Genomic DNA, 22,251 nt, shown 5'->3' with positions numbered 1-22,251 from the left:
ACAACCTACCTGCTGTATTAATGTATTAAAATTTGTATTCTTAAAAGAATGAAAGGAAATATGAAAACAAAGCGTGACAGAGAAACTCAAAAGAACAACTGTTATAGTGAAAGTCCTAAATAAAATGATATAGTGTTGCTTCTAGAATCAACTATGACTGATGTAAATTAGTATTTCAAGTCTGGATATATCCATCTGTGAAGATCCATTACAAACAGTCCTTTTAAACCAAATAGTCTTATTATTTCTGAGCTTGTATGCCCATCCCAGATATTAAAATAGAATGTTAGAATCCAGAAGTAAAGCAGGGTAACACATGAATCTATTTATTTATTCAATATTGCCTAGTCATTTCAGGTTATACCCAGATGTATAGAATGGAACTACTGAAACCAAGTTACATTGATTTCATTCAATCTTCTGTTAGAATGACTAAATCTGTCTGTTTTTAGCTAGAGTAGTATTTTAGAACTCTGTCAGAGTATGTAATGGGTTTAAACACAATCTCACTAGGGTAAGCACTTTTAAATCTCATTAAAGTTCAATGCAAAAATTAATTATATACTTATATTTTATTATTTTTTCTCATATGATTATTTTAATAAAAGTCTGATTTTTATTACTTAAAAACACTATTCATATTCTCATAACTAAATTAAAATTCAGAAATCGGTAAAACATCGTTGAAAACTCATTCCTAATATATTATACACAATTCTTACGGGGGAGAAGAAACAGTTCCTATTAGGATAAAATCACTCCTAACAACTGCAGTGTCATTGCAGACATCTTCTACTGACTGGGATCTTCTTCCACTTATCCAGCAGTATTATGCAAATTCTTCCTTATAAGTAAGATATACTCACTCCATGGGGATTAAACAAGGATGTAGTCTAGCCTCATTTTTAAAAAATCTTTATATTAAGACAATAATTAACAACTTGATCTCCATTTTTCACCTACACAAACTGGCAAATATTCAGATTGGAAATAAAAAAAAAACATCTCAGTCTGTTATTATATGCAGAGAATACTCTTATAAATTCAATATTCACTCATGCCAGTAGAGTTGAAGGTAGTACTTAGGGTTTTTGTCTCTCATTCTGGCCAAAGAGCTAACTATCAGCTACCAGAAGACAGAGAATCTGATTTTCTGCAGGGGAGTGAAATCATTTAGCTGAAAATAAATAAGAATTCCATACAGTAGGTCAAAGTCTATAGAAGTTGCTTTTCAGGCATCTGTCATGGAGGTAGCTGAAGATAGCCATTAAGAAGTAGGAATGCAACAACAAAGTAATTTGTTTACCAGAAGATATAGTTAAACATGCAGCCAATTTCCCAAATATAGGAGGCTGCCTTCCAAAGGGTATCAGGGCTAAATAGCTCATACTGAACTAAGCTTAAGCAAAGAGTGTATTTTTAGCCATAGCTGTCAGCTGTAGTAACTTAGAGATGAACATCTTATAGCTGAGACTATTGCACTAAATACATTCAAATCAGTTTCTGTATTTTACTTACCTACACACATCTATTTTAGTTCCACAGTGAAATTGACTCAGTGTCTAGGTTTTATTTACAACATCAGTGATTTGACTGAGAATCTTACTATCAATTAAGGAGAGACTACAAGTAATAAACAGCCATAAATATCTGTTGTTTTAACCTGTTAAGAGCAGTACTATATGTGTTACTGTGCTGAAAAAATTATTCTAAATACAATTGCTCTGGTCCATTCAAAATATACATAAATCTTTGTCAAACCAGAACTTATTAACTTGCATTTACCTACAAACTACATGTGGAAAAACTATAAAACTTACAGCAGCTACACTGCTGGGAATGCCCAAATTTTATCATTAATAAGTAAAAATCGAAATTTTCTGCCTGGCCAACTTCATACAATGATGTGATCAAAGACATGTGAATATAAAAGGGACAGTGCAAGGGGCCAAGACACACCATTTTCATTCTCCCATCTCATTGAGGCAGAGATTTGGGCAAATGGGACATTATCATATTTGCTCATTAAAGTCATTGTTCGCTTCTGTTCGACATTGATTAGAATGCTGCATTCAGTTTTGGGCACCACATTTTAGAAAGTACACTGACAGACTAGAGAGTTTCCAGAGGACTGCAAACCAAGCTGATAAGAGGCCTGGAAGGGGGAAAAAGGCTTATGAGGAATGGGTGGAAGTATTAGATATGTTTAGCCTGGAGAAAAGAATGCTGCAGAGTCATGATAGGTGTCTTCAAGGATCTGAAGGAATGTTATGTAAAAGATGGGGTAGACTTGTTCAGTGTGGTTCCAGAAGGCCAACAAGAAACTGTGAGCTTAAATTATCAGGAAGTAGATTTTAGTTAAACATCATAAAGTATTTCTTAATGGTACAGACTGCCTTAGAAGATGGCAGACTCTCCTTCACTAAGTATTTAAGCAGAAACTGGCTGGCCACCTGTTAGGGATCCTGTGCTAGTATATTTCTGCATAGAGTAAGGGTGTTGGACTAGAAGGTTTCCAAAATTTCTAACCTTTACATTCTATGATTCTGTGAACTAAATATTGGCCCCATTTGCCCAAGTCTCTTAAGCTCACTTGTTCTTTCAATGATGTTCTCTATCAAGTTAATCCCAATATTTTCCAATAGAGAGGCCTTATGTAGTAAACTGATAATGCTCAGAAAACTGGCCAATAACTGGTTAATAAGGGTTTTCCTCTCCCTTTTAAAGAGTGGAATAATAGTACATTCTGACTCCTTTAGAGATGTTGGCTTGCATGATCTGTATGAATGAAAAAGATTGCAAAGACAGGAATCCATCATACGATCCTTGCTTTTAGCAACTCAGGAGGTATCTACCTGGTGCTTTCTAGGCTTTCAGTTGTGCTATGAGCTGGGGAATTTTGCTCACTGGGAAAATGCAAGCTCTCCTACAAGAAATAGGAAAGGAGAGGATGTGATGCCACACTCACTGCTTACTAGATTGATGCAAAACATGCCATTAATCCTGAAGTCTGTTCTTTAACTAAATAAACAAACACTAGATAGTTCATGCAGTTTCCTGCTGGGTTCATGATGAAAATAGCCCTTCCATCTATTATTAGCTTGGAAGGAAAGCTTTCATTGGCGCTTTGCTTCTCAGAAGTGTTTGTGTGGCAGGAAATTATCTGAATCATGGCACAGGAGGAGAAAAGAATTAAAGTCCTTTTTGCCAACACTTGCTATGAAGTTTTATAAAAGGACAAACATGACTGCTAGCAGAATGTCTGGGTTGAGCCTTAGACATTTACACTAAACCATATGAATATCGCCATGAGTTACAAGGATCCTAGTCTCTGTCCATTGCATTTTCTCTTTGACATTGTACAGTTTAATTCACTTACAAGAAACACTGTATTGGCATCTATATTTCAGTACACATCTTCAAAATAGGAAGGGGCATCAAATACAATTATAAGCAATTAGTAGCCCCCCCCCTTTAATCTAAATCTCCTGAGCTGCACACAAACCCCCACCTTAGATAGAAGAGCATAACAAGTGTTTCATTCTCTATACCTACATTATTAATTTTTAATTTGTTCTTTTCTCTTCTTTGTAGGTGTCCAGAGATGTGATAAAGGACAGCTCTGCTCCGTCTGCGGGCTGAATCAAAATGTGATCCTGCTCTTCCTCTTCCTTTGAATCTTTCTGAAGAATAGAGATGGCACATTGTATTAGTTTAAATTCAGTCTCTAGAAAGTAGACTATGATACTTCAGAGTTGCCTACCCTCAATGTTGCAGATAGCTTTTATTTCATTCTTTTCCTTCTTTTTTTGTTCTTCCAAATTAAAGCACAATCCATTAACTCAGGGATATTGCTAAAGACCTACTGGTTTTGTTGCCACCAACAAACTCTTTTCTGGAAATTCTTTTGTGTTTCTCTATTTTCTCTCTCTCTCTCTCTCTCTCTCTCTCTCTGATCATCCATCCATCCATCCATCATCTATCTATCTATAGTAAAAAAGGGTGGGACTCCAGTTGTGCAGTCCTGCTTACTATCTTGACTTATTTGACACCCCCAGATGCTCCTGAGAACAGCAAAATAACTGCCATGAATGGGGAATTTGTAGCCTGAAAAACAACTCCCAGCATACCTTACCATTGGCCACGTAGTCTATATTTCATAGTGGCTGCTGGGAATTAGGGTGCAGCTGCTTTTTAATGTTATTGAAAACTTTAAAAGTATTCTTCCATCATTCCTTTTAACTGACTCTACTTTGTTTTTCACAGTTCCCCTTCCCCATACATGTATATGCTAACCTTCCACAAAGATAACTTCTGCACTGAATTGAATAGAATTCCACTGTGGAGGAAGCATGCCACTTCTTCAAAATTTGCACATTTCATGGATTTCAAAGCCCAGTCATGGAAGAAAAAGCAAAGCTTTCAAGAGGAGTGGACCCATTTAAAATTTTGAGAGCGTGCAATGGAGGTTCTTATAAACTGATTACATGGAGATTATTCATGAAGAAGTTGCCATACTGAGCATGGTCACTAAAAAAACAACAACAATATAGAAACTTTTCAGGATCCTCACTACCCCTCTACTTTTTTGGGGTGTTCTCTAACACTACACATTACTTTTTCTGAGCAGAAAGGCACCTCATTTTTATTTTAAAAAAATATTTATTAGACATACTGTACTTGTAAATAATGGGTATATTAAAGGATTTCTCCTTACTTTGTGGCATGCAAGCATGCCATTCATTTATTTTTATCTAAACAATCAAACCAGTCTACAATTAGAAGGGACAGGAAGTTCGGTGGCATTAATTGAGGTGTCCACAGCCATATTGATGCCTGAGGGCACCATGTTTTTTAGATTTTATTTGATTGTATCAAGATGTCCTCTAAGTCATGCTTTGTCTATCCTTTGGTTCAAAACACAAGTTCCACAACTATTTATTTATTTATTCATTCAATTTATATAGCCATCTCAAACCAGTGACTCTGGGCAGATAACAGTAATAAAAACAATCAACAATAAAAACAATAGACTGAATAAAAATAGGTTTTCAAAGAAGTAAGGCACTGGCATCACAACAGTGTTTTAATAGATAGTTCCAAAAATGAGGAAGGATATCAAGGGATTGAGTCTTTTGAGTGCCTCTGAATGCCTATAGTATTGTAGCTAAAGTTGTAATGACATTACTACAATCTTACTTTCATAGTCATTGATTTGTAGAACTGCTTTGTCATTAAGTTGTATTTAACGCAGTATTATCTGCCCCAACTTTTTTAGACAAGGAACATTCTCAGCCCTAGCTAGATAAGGTTGGAGATGGAATTCTGGACCTTCTGCAGATAGTTTCTCCCTGATGCTATAGTTTCTCAATGTACTGTGGCTTAAGCTACCACTGAGCTTCAAAGTGGTACATAGGAAATAAAGGTTAGTATAGATGAATAAGCACATGACTGCTATTAATTCATGTTGCTTAGTTCCCAGTAGACCTCTAAATTGTATCCTTTCCACTGCAGAATAGAATTTTCCTTTTCCAGAATTCTGCCTAACTGCAGTTTGCCAATATGTACAAAAGGTCTGAAAAAGATTTTGTCCTGTGATGACACTTTATGAGTAACAATTAACTTAAGAAAATTCTTAGATGCTCACCATTGTAAAACAAACTTTAAAGTCCTAAGGGTTTTCTTTACCTCCCCAACATTCCATGTCACATCATATCTTTTTCAAACATCCCTTACCTTATATGTAGTTTTATTTCCATTCAATTCTCAAGGTAATACTCTTTATTTAATCATATCTGCCTGAGGGTTATTTTTCATTCTTCAACTACCGTATATTTATCATTCTTCAACTATATAAATAATAGCTTTTTGGAGCATTCTTTTTTCTCATCTGTGCATTCTCAAACTGTCTGAACAGCAATGACAGGGGAATCATACCAAGGCTGCTAGCTTAGGGTTAAAATGAACATAGTATAATCTTGGAAACATAAATTAAGGACATCCTTTAAAAATATAATCATTTTTCTTGCTTACAAAGTGGTTTGCCAGCAGCAGGATGACAAGGGTGTCTGCAGGGGGGATTCAAAAGAGTCAAGATGGCAGCTGTGATTGTGCAATTGAAGCCTTGACATTTTTTAACCTTGGCTGGATCTTCAATCATTGTGGCTTTTTTGACAACACCCCTGGTTGATGCCCCTGAATGGGCACATCATGGAACTAAAACCCAGATTGTAGCAATGTACACTAAAGACTTGTGGAAAATCTTAGTTTTTCCTCTCTGTTAAATCAAATGGCTTTTAAGAATATAAGCTTGAATTTTAAAGGTGCCTAAGTCCATAGTTTATATTTCACATTTCATAGTTTATATTTTATGTTCACAGTTTATATTGCACAGTGCCTAGGTTTTTTAACGGTACTGCTTTAACTGTTATTAACTATTTATAGGTTTGACATGGCTCACAATAAGAGGAGAATGCTAAGGACAGGTGCATCAGAAAGAAAGCCTATAGTACTGTTAAAAACTAGGCCAATACTGCTGTCTCACTGAGGGAAAAAAAAGACTAAATAAGAAAGTAGGTCTTGTATTTCTTCTAAAAAGCTAGCAAGGAAAAAGATAGACACATTTCTTTTGGGAAGCAGTTCCAAATCTTGTATAATACTCTACGTTCTGTGTCTGGAAAAGCATAATTCATATGTAATTGTGCTTCCATTATTACCAACGCAGATGGGACAATGTTCAGATTTTGCAACTTCTTGGCTTTCCCTCCAGTTTTGGTCCCTGGGCTCTGACTCCTAGCACCAAGAATTAGCTGGGATTTAGCTATGACAATTCTGAAATGTCAGCATTGAACCTAAATGTTAGGTCTTAAAAACCTTCTGAGAAGTATAATCCCAGAGCTGATTAGGATATGAGTTTTGGATTCAGTTCTATTTTCTGCACTTAAGCTCCTTCCGTATAATTCCAGAGGACTTCTATACAGGTAGTCCTCATTTAGCAACCACAGTTGGGAACAGCAACTCGATTGCCAAGTGAAAAATCATATGACTGTGACTGTGCTTACGATTTTACTTCAACTTTCCTTTTCCCACTCCCCCACCCTTTGGAATGTTCACCCCGGTGCTGGAATAATTATCAAGAAGGGAATTAAAGTTTGTATTTATATTCATTGGACAGGAAGGGATTATAAGATCCCCTTATACATTGAAAGGAATGCACTAGTGCCGAATGATTGCCTAGCAGATTCATGGCTCCCCAAGCACACTAGGGAAACAGTTGGCACTAGTGCATTACTTTTGATGTGCATTCCCCATTGTGTGCCTGCTTACTCTCTTGTAATCCCTTCCTCTCCAATCTTTCCACTCTGCAAGGCGGGGGGATTTTTAAAAAGGGTCAGGCAGAGGACAACGCATATTAACTGACTGTAATGGTGAACACGTGACCGAGAGAGAGACACTGTGATGGTCGTAAATGCACACCTTGGTTGCAAAGTTATTTTTCAGCACCGTTATAACTTTGACCGATCACTGCACAAGGCAGTCGGTAAGCCTGGTCTACCTGTATTGCTAGGGAAGTGCCTGCTTTAGAGCAAATGTTGTGATGACAGTTTTGTCACCTTTCATTGGAGTTGGGAAGGGGAGGCAGATTCATGCTTGTCTTCCTCCTGGTATTTTCGCCTAAAGGTGAGGCAGCATGATGCTTTGGCTTCTACTTACCCATTTTCAGCAGTACTCAGAGGGGCAGCTTTGCCACTTTCCCTACCCAGATTTGTTTGTTTATTGCTTGTTTGTTTTTGCTCTATGCTGCAAAAGAAGATTCAAAGCAAGAAAACAAAGTTGACATCCTTTCTTCCTCTTCCTGCCTTATCACTGAAGATCCATAAAGCAACTATAAGGACATTTGCATAGCAACAAAGGCAAAAGAGCAATGGTGTGTGTGGTGTGTGGTTGAGCTCATCTCTCGGTTATGTTGATTGGGTTGTTGGTTTTATCTTGTTTGTTATTTATTGTTTTTCTATGATGTTTTGATCTTGTTTTCATTCTCTGTTAGCCACCCAGGTCACAATTAGATGGGACAGAGTCATATGTTTCAGATGGACGGCCACATAAATGGAAAAAAATTATTAATGAATTAATATGTAGTCTTCAGTGATACAGTCATAGTATGTGCATAATCCTATCCTATCAGTCCCCTTTTTATTCCCTCTGCTGTCTGTTTTCAAAATGTGAACATTGAAAGCTCCAAGAAAAGCCCGTGCCAATATACACTTAAGGAAATATACAACTTAGTTATGAATTCTAAATCTAGAAACTATTTTCACTGGCATAATGTTTATTTTAAGGGCTAGGGAAATAGACTACATAATTTCTGAGGTTAATCATATAACTAAAGCAGTTATTGCTAATCAGTTTCCAAGACCAGAAAATAATATTGTCATATGCCATGAATTTCACCAGCAGTGAGACAAAGACCTTGTCTTCATTTATTACACTGTGCATTTGAAGATTCTCCTCTCCATGTTATGTTGCTTAAATAGATCCTTTGACCTACAGTTAGTTCAGCATGAGAGTCTAGTTCTCTGTTTATTACCTGACCTTTCTTATCTGAGAAAATGTTTATCTCCTGTGGTGAAACTTTAGTCCCTGGAAGATGATAGACCAATATGGTTATCTATAATTCAGGAGCAAAGTGAGCCATCTAGTTATTTGTTCATAGCTTTTCTAAGCAGTCTCGCATTTTAAAAGTGGTGCTTGCTGCATCTCAAAGAGTTGAAGCAATATGGCTGAGTCCATGGAAATGAAATTGTTGCAGGGGGAATCTTACATAAGAGTGCAAGAAGAAAGGATAATGCATCCCCATCAAAGCCTGCTGCAGAAAGGTCCAGCAATAATGGCTAGCCATATCTCTTCAATAACTTTATTATTAGTACATGCCAATAAATCTTTTACTGCAAGATGCAATTATGGGCACAAGAAAAAATATTTTTAAAGTATATATATGTAGCTTTTATGACCTCAAAAACTACTTCAGTTTTTCTATGCCATATCAAGGGCAAGACTCCCAAAGCAGATGGAGCTAGGGATCTAATGTGAAGAAAATTCAGAGTATAAGGGGTGAAATGAGTGTTATAAATGTCTGCAAGGCTTAAGGTAAACACACACCAAAAAATACAAGGTTGAATCTGGTCTGCCCACTGTGGGGGGTTCCGGATGAAGCAAAAGGAATGCTGGCAACCATGCTTTTTAAGAGTGCTGAAATTTGACTCTTGATTTTATATTTTATACCTACTCTGGATGTTTTATTTTTTAACCTGAAAACTTCTGAGAGTCAGATTGGTTGCAGTAAGATGTAAATGCATGCTCCCCCCCTTATCAGATGATAGACATACAGTGGACAACCTATCATGGCTGGGTCTTTTCCCCCCTAATATTCTTATCAATTTGACAATTGTGTTAAATATTAAGTTTTATTCATCACCCCAACTGATGAAGAAAATAATATTTCTTCAGCTGTATTTCAGTTTCTATTGGAACGATTATATGATTTCCATGGTATCACCAGTAATGTAACACCATTTAACATGCCATGCCATAATTACAGTTTGTCACTCTTAAAAAAAACAACCAACACCTCAGTGAAAGAATGAGCACAGGATAGTTCTGCATTCATACAGAGTTGGAAAAAGCAAACAGCGTAATGTATTTGCAGAACTGTACTGCTCATCCATAGAGCTTCCTTTCTATTCCCCATCTGGAAAACAATTTAATTAGAGTGTTACCGTTAAAGAAGAGATTTTCCATCAAGTCTGGTTTATATTTAATTTTGTCCTCATAGAGTAACTTTAAAGAACACATACTCAGAAGACATTACATTATTTGCTTTTTAGATATGAGATTTTTTTCAAACTACAGTACCATCCTGAATTAGGATTATAATTAATAATTTCATGAATTACAGTAATTAGACTACAGATTTCGCTCCAAACAGTAAAAGTTTGAAAACTCCCCCTCCTCCCCTTTTTAAAGAGCCTTTCTGGGGAAGAAGAGAGAGAGAAATGGCTATGATCAGAAGATTAACCTAGCAATGCCATCCACCCATATTACATTAGCCATTTCTCTTTTTCTTAAATACATTTCTCCATCACTGCAACCATTTTGCTCTTTCTCATTTCTCTGGATACTCCAGATCCTATTTATGAATATACAAGTAGGAAGGGACAAGTAGGAAAAGATTTAAGAATCTCTGAGTGCTTCCTCAACCTAATTGACAACAATTTAAGTGGACTTGGGGAAAAAAAAAAGAATTCTCTTGTAAGTTTCCCTTTGTGAATGTTAATTTGTATCTCTTAACACAAGAACTAATTTATGAGCATATAGGCCAATGGTCTCTTATCAGCTTCTAAAAGTCCCTTCCAAGGTCACTGTTCGAGGTGATATATTTTGTATATGCATAGGTGTATTGTCTGGATTGCTATTCTGTACTAATCTTGTAACTTTTTGGACTAATTTTTATTGTATTCCTATTGCCTTGTTTTTGTATTGTTTTTCTTTGTGAGTCAGGCAGCATCAAAACTGAATGAAAGAATGAATGAATAATATAAATAATTTTTGGTTTGGCTAGCCTTTAAATCTTTTTAAAGCATTAGTGTAGTAGTCCGTTTAAGGTATAATCCTAAATGTGCTTGCATAGAAATGAGCTTTCTGCAATTGTGCTAGACTGAACTTCAGGCTGGTTAACAGACAGCCAGTCTGTAAAATCATACTGTATTGTATTGTCTGTATCATCAATCATATCATATTGACTGTAAAATCATACTGTAAAACTTCACACTGTTCAAGAGTCGACATATTGAAGTTATTTATTTATCTATCAAGTTTGAACCCCAACTATAATCACAGGACTCTCAGCAGCTCACAAACCAGGCATAAACAGTAACAATATTTTTTTAAAAAACCCATAAAACAGAGCAATTAAAATTCAGAACCAGCACATGGCATCAGGCCCTAAAAGCCCTCTGGAAAAGCCTGGGAAGCAGACAGATAAACCTTCAATAGGAGGCCATTCCTGAGGGCTGGCCCCATCACCAAAAAGCAACACTTCTTGGCTTCAGTTCCCTGACCTCCCAGAAATGCGGAACAACCAGCTGCTTTTCCCAGCATGATTTCCCAGCATGATTGGGGTGGTCCAGTGGGGAGATACGGTTCTGCAAGTAACCTAGTGCCAACCCATAAAGGGCTTTATTGATTAAAACCAGCACTTTAAATTATACCTGGATACTTATAGAAAACCCGTGTAGAGCCCTCAAGACAAGTGCCCACTGATAAACATGTGTGACACCTGGGCCACTGCAGTTTGTACCAATTGAAGCTTCCAGATGATCTTTAAAGGCAGCCCCATGGAGGGGTTGTAGCAGTAGTCTAATCAGGTGGCAATGAGGGCATAAACTCCTGTAGTCAGGTTCTTCCATCCAAAGTAAGGTTGAAAATGGTGCAACAGATGAAGCTAGGCATGGCCGCATGGTCATGGCCTCCACCTGCTGATCCAACAGGAACCATAAGTGCAGAGGGACTCCCAAGTTCTACCAATATAGCCAGCATTCCATTCTTAAAGCACACAGCATTTGTTTGGAGAGAACTGCAATAGAGGAAGCTATTATCCAAGTGTCCAGCAGCCACTGTGTAACGTCTGTTCACAGCCTAACAGAAACTCAGGAGATGGTTTTGAATACAACAACCTCCTGCACATTCCTCAGTTACCTGGGAAGAGAGCATGCTATTCACAGGAAAGAAATTTTCATCATTAAGTAACTGAAAAAAAGACTTCTTGTGAGAATCTGGTCGGTTGAATTGGTGAACAAGAACTTAACCCAGTTTCTCTCAACTTCACACTGGCCTAGATCCACCAGGACAATTGGTGATAACAAACCAATCAGGTTCACCATTGATCAGGAAATAATTAAATATTTATATGCAGGTCTGCAGGAAAGCTAGAGTTATCAAGAAGGCAAATGACAGAAATGAATTTGCCTGGTATGGTGATATAAAAGGAAAAAAAACCATAATTTTTATGGGGACCTCTTATTTGATCATAAAAATTAATAGCCCTATAAAGCATCTGGTCCTATTCTATTATCAGTATGCAATAAGAAATACCATTAAGAATTAGCTCAATTTATCATCCTCTCTGAGTTTAAGACAGAAAGCTGTAAAAGATTGCAATTGGGAATAGGACAATACTATACTGCTGAATACATCTCTTGTCCTGTCTCAGCAAAGATAAGGCACATGAGGAAAACATCTAGAAAACTTAATGAAAGTTAGCCATACCCAATATCATAGGCCCATTCCTAAGTGCTAATCGTCTTGTTTTGGAAACTATCACATTCATGGTAATAACTGAATACTTCAAATTACTAATTTAAACTGATTAATAAATAGGTCATGTTGTTACACAGTTGGTGAGAGGACTTTAGCCTAATCTGGGTTTAGTCTGTTGGAAATACAGCAACCCTGTTTCCTCCCCCACCTTTGAAAACTGATCCCATAATTCCCTAAACTAAATAAAGTACTGTGAGTGATGCTGTTTCTGTGACTCCCCTAAATGACATTTGTACAAAGAGAATAAAAGTAGCAAGAGTCTTCTCCTAGGCATTCCCCAATACTATAATTGAATCTTTTAGCATTGATTCAGTGCTCATTTACTGCTGGTAAAATAGGAAGGTGCATTATTATCCTGTCTTAGCAAGAATGTTCTCATTCAACCTGAGTCTAGGTGCAAGATCCTTGTGACATTACAAATGGCATGAACTCACGGCCCTCTTACATATAGTCATACATACAGCACACGCACACACATACCACATATTGTCCTCTGAAAATCTTTTTATTCTGAAAATGATACCCACCGTCTTTTTTATCTTCCAGAGAAATCTTTACTTTTGTATCTGTTATGTCTTTGAAAGAAGCCAGAAACAGAACAACATCACCTTTCTCATTCTTAATTGGGACAATATCCAATAGGCACCAAAATGAAGACCCTGAAAGAAAAATAAACCCAATACATATATCATATAATGTCTATATGCATGTGTGGGTAAGTAAAGACATAAAACAATTGAAAAGCTCAAAACTAAAAAAATCCACAATTGTTTAATTCATCTATCTGTCTGTCTGTCTGTCTGTCTGCCTGTCTATCTGTCTATCTATCTATTTATCTTTGCTTCATTTGTTGGTGTGCAATAATGCTTTTTCTGAAAGCAAAGTATTTATTTAAATGCAGTACACATCTATTGTGATCATTAATAATCTAACAAACCTTCTTGTATCATATTGTATTTTGAATTCTACCTTTTAAAAAAGAAACTGTGAAGTGATCTTATATTTGAGTTATCCAGTTCTTTCTATATCAACGCACCTCTGCTCATGGCCTTCTGACAAGTCCTAGATGTTTAATATCTCTCTCTACTGTTTTAAATACATTAGAATTGATAATATTCTGCCTTAAAATAGAAGGCAAAATGTAGCTGTTTGGAGCTCATCTATTAAATACCGGAAAGCTGAAAATGATTAAATGCTTAAATTCTACACAGGAATGTATCTAATGCCCTTCTGTCTGCTTAAATTACTGAGATGTGTTCTGTGTTAATTGCACCATGGCACGATGGTAAGACTGTTTAAAAACATTTCTTCAAAATACTATTATTACATTTGTTTAGTAATTTTTACTAATAATCATGTATGCAGAATGGGTTTTTATAGTTACAATAATATCATTATTTAAGATGATTAATGCAAATTTCATTAGATAGATATTTCCAGGAAGAGAAAGAAATGCTTCTAACTATTTTCTTCATTATCAAGTATTTAATGAGGTGAAATTTTGTTCCCATATCAATAAACAGAAAGAAAAATCCAAAGGCCATAGATAGAATAGGAAAAAGAGAAGGAAGAACACTCCATATAAATGCATGTAGGACTCCTTAGGATATTTGGCTAAGATTCAATATATTGAATTATTTGTTTTATTTATTTCTCAGATTTATACTACTGCCCATCTCCCCCCAAGAGGGACTCTGAGCAGCAATATATACCATTATATATTGAGTATACTATATTCACTATATACACTATATATACTAAGCAATGCATTTATCACTATTGGGTTATTAGGACTAAGAAATCAAACTGGTTCACAAAAGCCAGCAGTTGCAACCTTTGAACTCAGGGTCAGGCCTATCAAGCTGAAGCAGTATCTCCTTTTTTTTAACCGTGACTTTATTATTTTTATAAATAACACAAGGCAGCAAACATACCTAATACTCATTCCTCCTCCTATTTTCCCCATAACAACTCTGTGAGGTGAGTTGAGCTGAGAGAGAGTGACTGGCCCAAAGTCACCCAGCTGGCTTTTATGCCTAAGGCGGGACTAGAACTCTCAGTCTCCCAGTTTCTAGCCTGTTGCCTTAACCACTAGACCAGTGTTTCTCAACCTTAGCAACTTTAAGCTGGCTGGGGGAATTCTGGGAGTTGAAGTCCACACAGCTTAAAGTCGCCAAGATTGAGAAACACTGCACTAGACCAAACTGGCTCTTTTTTCTCCTTAGACAGATTCTTCTGAAAAATTAGCCCCATATCTCACGGGACCTCTTAAACAATGTGGGAACTGATCACAAGTATGCTAGGCTATAAAATCCTCTTCACTAGGAAGTGGGTGGTACTTATGGGGCCCAACAAGGAGGAAAGCCTTCAATGAGTTTCATGGACTTTGGCAGAGCAACTTGTTTCCCAGAGGGCAGAATTCCAACCCAACCCAACCCAACCCAACCCTTATTTCCTGAGTAATTTAAAATTATTGCTTTTTTTTTTTAAGTACACAGTGCTTGGGCTACTGGGTCAGTTGGGTAGTAAACTAATACTGTTTACTTCTGAACAAGCAACTAAAAAGAACTAGAAGATCCTAAGTATGAGTTTGGTATTGTCATGGTTCCTGTTCCAATGTTACTGAAACATCACAACAAAGTTCCCATGCCATGCTGGTGCTGACAGGTATTGTTGTCCAGGAGGGGGCTGCTATTGTTTGCTTGTGCCAGGCAGTGAGCTGGATGATGTGAGTACGAAGGAATGTGTGTTTGGGCTAACTTGACTGGTCAAGGACATTACCTGAAGACTGCCAGCAACCGTTACGAACCCCTGCAAGGGAATGGCATTGTACTGACTTTAGGGGGAGGGGGTTGGGGATTGCTTGTGGGTTAATTGGGAGAAAGCCCATGCTTTTGGTATTCTCAGCTTTGCCTGTGATCCTGCATACTATTCATCATTAAATTAGATTTCCATAGAAGTTCTGTGTGAGTCTGATTGTTGATTTGGATAGGCAGTCATTACAGGTATACTCCACTTGATAAAGTAACCTTATAATATAACACTGCCACCTGCCACCCCAACACACAAACACATTATAGTAGCATCTTGGAATCAGGGTTTATCAAGTTCCTTGCAGTCTAAACTTTACTAGCAAGGGCTACTGAATTTAGATAAATATTCCTTTCCAGTTGTCCATTCCTATCTTGTCTATTCTAGAATTAGAGTTTTCAAGGTTTTTCCTAAGCAAATTTCCTCAGCACTCACATTAAATTCATTCCTGAGGACCTCTCCTAATAATGTCCTTATCTGATGGCCACTAACTAGAAAAGATTTACACAAAATCACAGAGACCAGGGCAATCAATAGGTATGATTTACATGAACTCCTGCTTTTATATCCCACTGCTTATTCTTTATTGTAAGAATGCAGTTTGGAAGGACCATACCTATGGTAACAATGGAATTTGTATATGAACCTCTCTTTTGAAAATGGCTGTGCTTGCTAAAATATATTTATTAGGGTTTTTTTTTATATGCACACTCCTGGAAGTGAGAAATCCTATGGATATGTAGCAGTATGTGAACAATGTTTCAAGTATTTTTTCCTCTCTTTAAAAAGCTCACAGTAAAAAGATTTCCTCTCTGGCTACAGTTGTGAGCAGAAAGGGCACTGCCACTGTCAACAATCATTGTCTAGCATCTCCAGCTTAGATTCATATTTATGCATTATTTTCTTGCTTCTTGCTGCTTCCACAAGAAGGTATGTCTTTCCACACCTCAACACAGTAAGATATTAAGATTAAAAATATACTTGAACATTGTGAGGACTGAGCGCATCATAAAAGTAAAACAAAATAGAGACTGTAAATTTAGTAGCATACAAAATCATAGTATTATCGCACTGGAATTCAACCAGCATTGAACTGAGTTCTTTTCAACTGAGGGACCAACTAGATATAATAAGGGTCAATCTCAGGTAGCCTCTGCTGCTGTTCCCTTTGCCATAACCCAAAGGTGAAAGACTGTAGCATAATAATATGGCACAAGATTTTCTTACAAAAGTTCCCTGGTTCAAATTTTGGCGTCTTCAAATAAGGAAAAACCCATGCTTCAATCCTTAGGGAACCATTGCCAATCAGTAAAGAAAATACTGTGTTAGGAAGATCAATCATCTAATTTGGTATAAGGTAGGTCGCAGTGGACAGTAAGCCCAGAAACAAAAATGGCAGCCCTATTCAATTCTTTGCCATTCAACCAACTTGACTTTTCTTCTGTGGACAGTACTTATGAAAAGATACAGCAGAAGCAGATGTTACCATGTACTCATTTATTTTTTCCTCTGGTTTAGATATTAGTCATGTCTGCTATTCTGGTGCACTGCCTTTATAACAAGTCATAAATTAGTGAAGCATTCTCAGTTAATGTACAAGGCAAGGCCATTCAAACTAAGTCAGTCTTTAATCAAGACAAAAAAGTCCCTATCAGTGAACTGGATTCAAGGACAGAAGTGCCCACAATGAAGGAGAGGTCTAGGAGGTAAACAACACAGCAGTGAGGGTTTGTGAAGGCCAAAACAGAGACATGATCACAGTGAAGCAAAGGTCAACAGGTCTAGGAGAAAAACACAATGCAATCTGAAGTATAAGTAATTGGATTATAATAGGAATATATTCCAGGGCCTAACTGCACTTGATGATGTATATGTTTCAACTTCCATCCAAGCACAGATGATGCTATTAGTTGTTTAATTATGAATCCTGGCACTGCAAGGCCACATGCTATTTCCAAACAGTCCCACTCATGTTTTTAGCTTCTCTCCACAATATGCATCCTAACCAGAAGCTGGCCATACTCTCATGGGCTAGACAGGTGGAATCAAGGTTAAGAGACTGAGGAAAGTTGTGGAAGGATCTGCTTGCATAGAACATAAAAAAGAAGGGTCTATGGCCTCTCTTTCCCCCATTCCTCTTAAACAATCCCATCTGCTGACACTTCAAATCCAGAACAGAGACTGACTCTCCCTGGTCACCTGCCTGCCAATCAAGTCTTGTAAATTGCTAGGAATAGCAGATAGGGACTTTTGGTTTGGAATGTAATACCATAGGATGACGATTGTGTCATTTCCTGCTTGATTACTATGGATTTAGTAAAAGACTAAAGGGCTCTAGCTTCCATATCAGTGAACTGGTTATATCCAGTGGATTCACAAAATCTAGCACTTTCATTAAAATGATGAAAGCACCATTGCATCATTGTGACACAAGCTCCACTTATTTCATAAGTGCATGTGGCATCATGATGCAAGTACAAAACAGGAAGAGCATCCATCACATCTGTGTGATGATGCCTTTGTCATTTTCCCCCCTACTTGCTCCCTGGGGAAACCTCTAATAGATTTGAAGAGTTGAAGATTTACAGACTTCAACTCCCAGAATTCCCCAGTTGAAGTCCACACAGCTTCAAGTTGCTGAGGTTGAGAAACACTGAGTTAGCCTATCATGTCTGTCAACCCTTGCTAATGAGGTCAATACCATCAGTTGGAGAAGGGTGCAATATATTTTAATTTTCTTTTGTGCCTTTGGAGGAGTTTATACACATACATCTATAGCTGGAAAAATGTAGCTCGGTCTTCCCTAACTTGTCCTTTCCAAATGTGGAGTACAACTCTCAACTCGCTCAGCCAGCATGGAGCTTAGGATGGTCTGAAGTGTGGTCCAGTACATCTGGAAGGGAAGATCGTCATAAACCTATTATGTTATATATACTTCTTCAGTCACTCATCCTGTGTCACAGGTACAGTAAAACAATATGCTTCTGAATAGTTACTGCAGTTACAAGAATCATGTGAGAAGACACTTTGATGAAATAAAACCTTATTATGGGAAACTGCAGGTAGGTGGCTGGGCTATCTGTCTCAGCCTGGACCACATCCTGATCTAGGATGGATGACTGAAGGATGTATGATGGGTGGCAACGTTATATCATTAGAATGGGTAGGACCAGATTTTTCAATCCATTTCTTTTCTGCGTTTGGGATTTGTTGGGCTTAAGCGGCAAAATGGATGCTTTAAGCTTCAGAGAGCCTTAAGGCACCCATTTTCCCCTTAAACCTCAAAAAGGTGCTATTTTTGTCCCTGAAAACCCAAACCCCAAATCTCCCAAAATGAAAGAAAAACGCCTAAAATTTTCAATTCCACTGTATAATGATTACATCTTTTTTTCTTTATTAAAAAAAATAGCAACATAATAATGGGTCAATTAAAAAACAACAACCCACAAATAGTTAATTCATTTTCAGTGTTATAGAACAATTGGCAACGTTATAGCCTGGCTTAAGAATTAACAATATAACAATCCATATATAAAATGAATGGAAATTATAAAGGAAAAAAGTGAAATAGACAAAACAACTCCATAAAAATTGAGCAGATTTCTTGAAAGCGCTCTTCTTTCACCTTTCAGAAAAAGACAACTGAAGATATTGACAAGCAAGATTATCCTTCCAATGTTGCATAATAATTCTTGTGGCCATACTCTTGGCCAACACATTAACAGCCTATAATTCTTGATGCCTTCTTCACAAACTGGAGTGAAGAATTTGAATATATATATATATATATGAATTATATGAATTTCAGGGTAAAATACAGCAATAGTAAAACAAACCTAAACCAAATGAGCTCTAGCTCCCATATTTCTAACAGCTGGCAAACATTGCCAGCCCTTAACAAAAATTCTCTGAGATGTCCAATATATACAAGTGTCTGTGTGTGAGTGTATTAATTGCATTTGAGTTAATTGCAGTATAGTATCAATTGCAGTTTTGGAATTTCACTTTTTTTAAAACAACCTGGTATTGGTCTGCAGAAAACAATATTCAGGCTTGTTATCTCAAAGGTCATATTAATAATTAAAATAAATGTACTCTCCTTTCTTCAACTGCTAAAGATAGGCTGCTGGCCATTATTTCCTTCAAGCCTTTTAATAAAAAAGGAATGTTAAAAATAACAATGGTTTCAGGCCAAAGAAATAATAAAGTCCAAATGAGAAAATTTTAAGTTGAATAAACTGCCCAGAAGCATGTTGAGGTAAATCAAATTTAAAATTCTACAAAAATATTAAAAATTGCTTCATCACAGCTCAGTTGTCCAAGCTAATAATATTATAGGAGGCCTAATATATCACTTCCCCAAACATTACTAGCTATTCTTATTTCATATTATTGCAAAATGTAATTTTTTCATGGGTAAGGCACACTATGGGTAGTTTCCAAATACAGTAGATCTTGCAACACTGGTTACAGTACGGACAAAATTTAGCATGACTGAATAATGACTTTCAAGTTCAGGCCAAAAAGAAGCTGTACTGTATAATTTCTTATTTCAGCCTACAACTGAAGCTAAATCCACCTTTCCGAACAGGCAGTTATACCATGAAAATCTTGATGGATGATCCTGCCCAAAGAAAAAATGTTTAAGAGGTTTTCCTATTTTCATTCCTGCACTCTATTTTAAGTGAATGTATAAGCTACTATGTATAAGCTACTATGACAGCATTACATTGTTATTCAGACAAATTATCAAGGCAAGTTTTTATGTGACCTGGCTATATGTATTAGAATTGTAAGGCATGATCCAAGCCCTGTTGTTGATTCATCAAAAAACTGAATTTAGAGTATTCTGGATTTCCCAAATAATTTATATGAAATGATAGACATCAGATTTTCTATGCTGGAAATGTAAAAAGTTGAGGATTCATTGACCCATATGATATGGTCATGTGATCACTTGGTATCTTTTGGGGGTAGTGTATATAAGTAGATTTGATATAAGTAGATAGTGTATATAAGCAGATTCATGGGAAAATCTTTAAATGTTAAAGATGATAAGCTAAGAAATGGTATAATTCAAAATTTCAAAGGAAAAAAAACCCAGTTCTTCTTTGCTAAGGAATCTGACAAAAGAGGCATGAAGAAACATCTGTTTAGAAATGGGACAGCTTTGGCTGTCCATTGGTCTATGGATGGACTATTCTACTGGTAAACTAAAAGACATAACTGGTTATCTCTTCTAAATTAAAAAGTTGTTCAAGTAAAATTATGTGAAACAGAGAAGGATTGAGACAGAAGTGATGTCAAAACAATTAATGACAAAGATACTTTCACAGGGTTTACTGTCGAGACACTTATTTCATTTGCTTTCTGTACAGCACAAGAATTAAAAACTGGGCCAAAGTAATCACCTATCTAATCTGATCCCAATGTTCTTGTTCCAAGTTGGCCATATTGCTGGCACAAGTTTTAAGAAATGCTCCTTAAAAAACAAGCATCCAAAATTCAGTTTACTGCCTCAAGTTTCTTGTCTGAGATCCATAAAGAGCAATGTTACTTTTATAAGACAGGACTTCTTGCTAGAGCCATTTCAATTGTTCTTCAACACATCATGCTTAGTCACATACTTGTCAGTTCTAATATCTTTCATCAGATATCATATAGCCAAGAGATCATCATAGAGAAGATGCCAAATATGCTAAGAAATTGTGTAATTCAACGGATTTTACTTGTAGCCTGGGGTGTGTGAGCATAAATTTGTATAGTTTTTTACATTACATTGATGTAGTAATTTTACATTTACTGCCAGAAATAATCAGAATTCTGGACACTGGACATTTATTGAAAAACAGTGACAAAGCTGACACACACATCCAGGAAATATCCAAACTGCATCCCTCATTACCAGTATCTCCAAATGTGATTCTTCATAAAGTTTGAAGCCTAAGGTTTCAAAACAGTACAAGATTTCTGACTGCTCAGATATCCACTGCTCATAATATAAGACCCATTTACCATTTTCAGTATGATCACTTCATATATTTAAAATCTTAAGTGGAGTCCAAAATCAGAATATACTGAAGTTCAGAAAAATTACACCAAAGCCCAGGCATTTAAATAATGTTCTCCCCAGTCTAGTGTTCTGACTTTTGCAGGAAACAAGAATCTATATAAATGGGCCTATTCACATAGAGAATGCTTTAAAAAGCCATCCCAGTATTACTATTTTTTCCTCATTATCCATTCCCCAACAGTCTTTCCTGGCATTCTCCCTAAGTACATCTTCACCCTTAAAATCCTTCCTACATCTTCATACCCTCATGTCATCAGATATATATGACTGCTGTCCCCATATACATACACACTATGCAGACTTAATAATATGTAGGCTTATTGACATTTATTTAAGTGGACTCTACCGTATTCAGTATCCAATCCACTATATACAGTAGAAGGCCCACAAGAGCATGCCTTTCAGTAGCATGATTGTTGCTACCTTTTGTATCAGAGCAGACAGATACAAATACAGTGCCAATACAGGGAATGTAATGAAATACACATTTCATTACAAAAGAATACAAATTTCAATACAAATACAAAGGGCTTTTTTGTACGTACATAAATGTGTTTCTCTTACATGTACATAGATAGAACATGTGAATTTTTATTATGTTGCGTCTGAACATTGTTCTATCTGGCTCAGTACTGTCTATCCCCTACCCTCACCAACTGGTGTACTCCAAATGCGCTGGATATCAACTCCCAGAATCTTCAACCAACAAAGCCCAAAGTTACGCTGGCTATGGTTTTGGGGAATTGAATCCAATGCATATGGAGAGCACCCGATTGGGGGACATTATAGAACTTTTTTATTCTCAAGGACAGTGTCTTGAAGCCATATAAAGTCAAAGGTTTCTTATCAAAAAGTGTATGATAATTAATTAAAAATGGTAAATGTCTTAGTGTCAGGTTTTTGTGAATGGCCACTGTCTGAAAGTGTTCATCACTTTTTCATGTTCTGCATATCAGTTCTGTCCAACCTCACCATTTATTGTTATCCCACTT

At 36.7% G+C, this 22,251-nt stretch overlaps 1 protein-coding gene across 1 annotated transcript in view; it reads right to left on the bottom strand.

Moving 5' to 3' along the window:
- The window catches only part of KCNH8 (potassium voltage-gated channel subfamily H member 8), a 190,078-nt gene that overhangs the window by 74,863 nt on the left and 92,964 nt on the right, over positions 1 to 22,251 (bottom strand). The window contains exons 3-4 of the mRNA XM_063303872.1: positions 12,903 to 13,034; positions 3,556 to 3,683 (exon numbers count right to left, since the gene is read on the bottom strand). Coding sequence (XP_063159942.1) covers positions 3,556 to 3,683; positions 12,903 to 13,034 — 260 coding nt within the window. The remainder of the gene's footprint in view (positions 1 to 3,555; positions 3,684 to 12,902; positions 13,035 to 22,251) is intronic.

This window comes from Candoia aspera, chromosome 4 (assembly GCF_035149785.1).
Source record: "Candoia aspera isolate rCanAsp1 chromosome 4, rCanAsp1.hap2, whole genome shotgun sequence".
Taxonomy (NCBI): domain Eukaryota; kingdom Metazoa; phylum Chordata; class Lepidosauria; order Squamata; family Boidae; genus Candoia; species Candoia aspera.
This window is presented reverse-complemented; position numbering and strand designations above follow the sequence as displayed.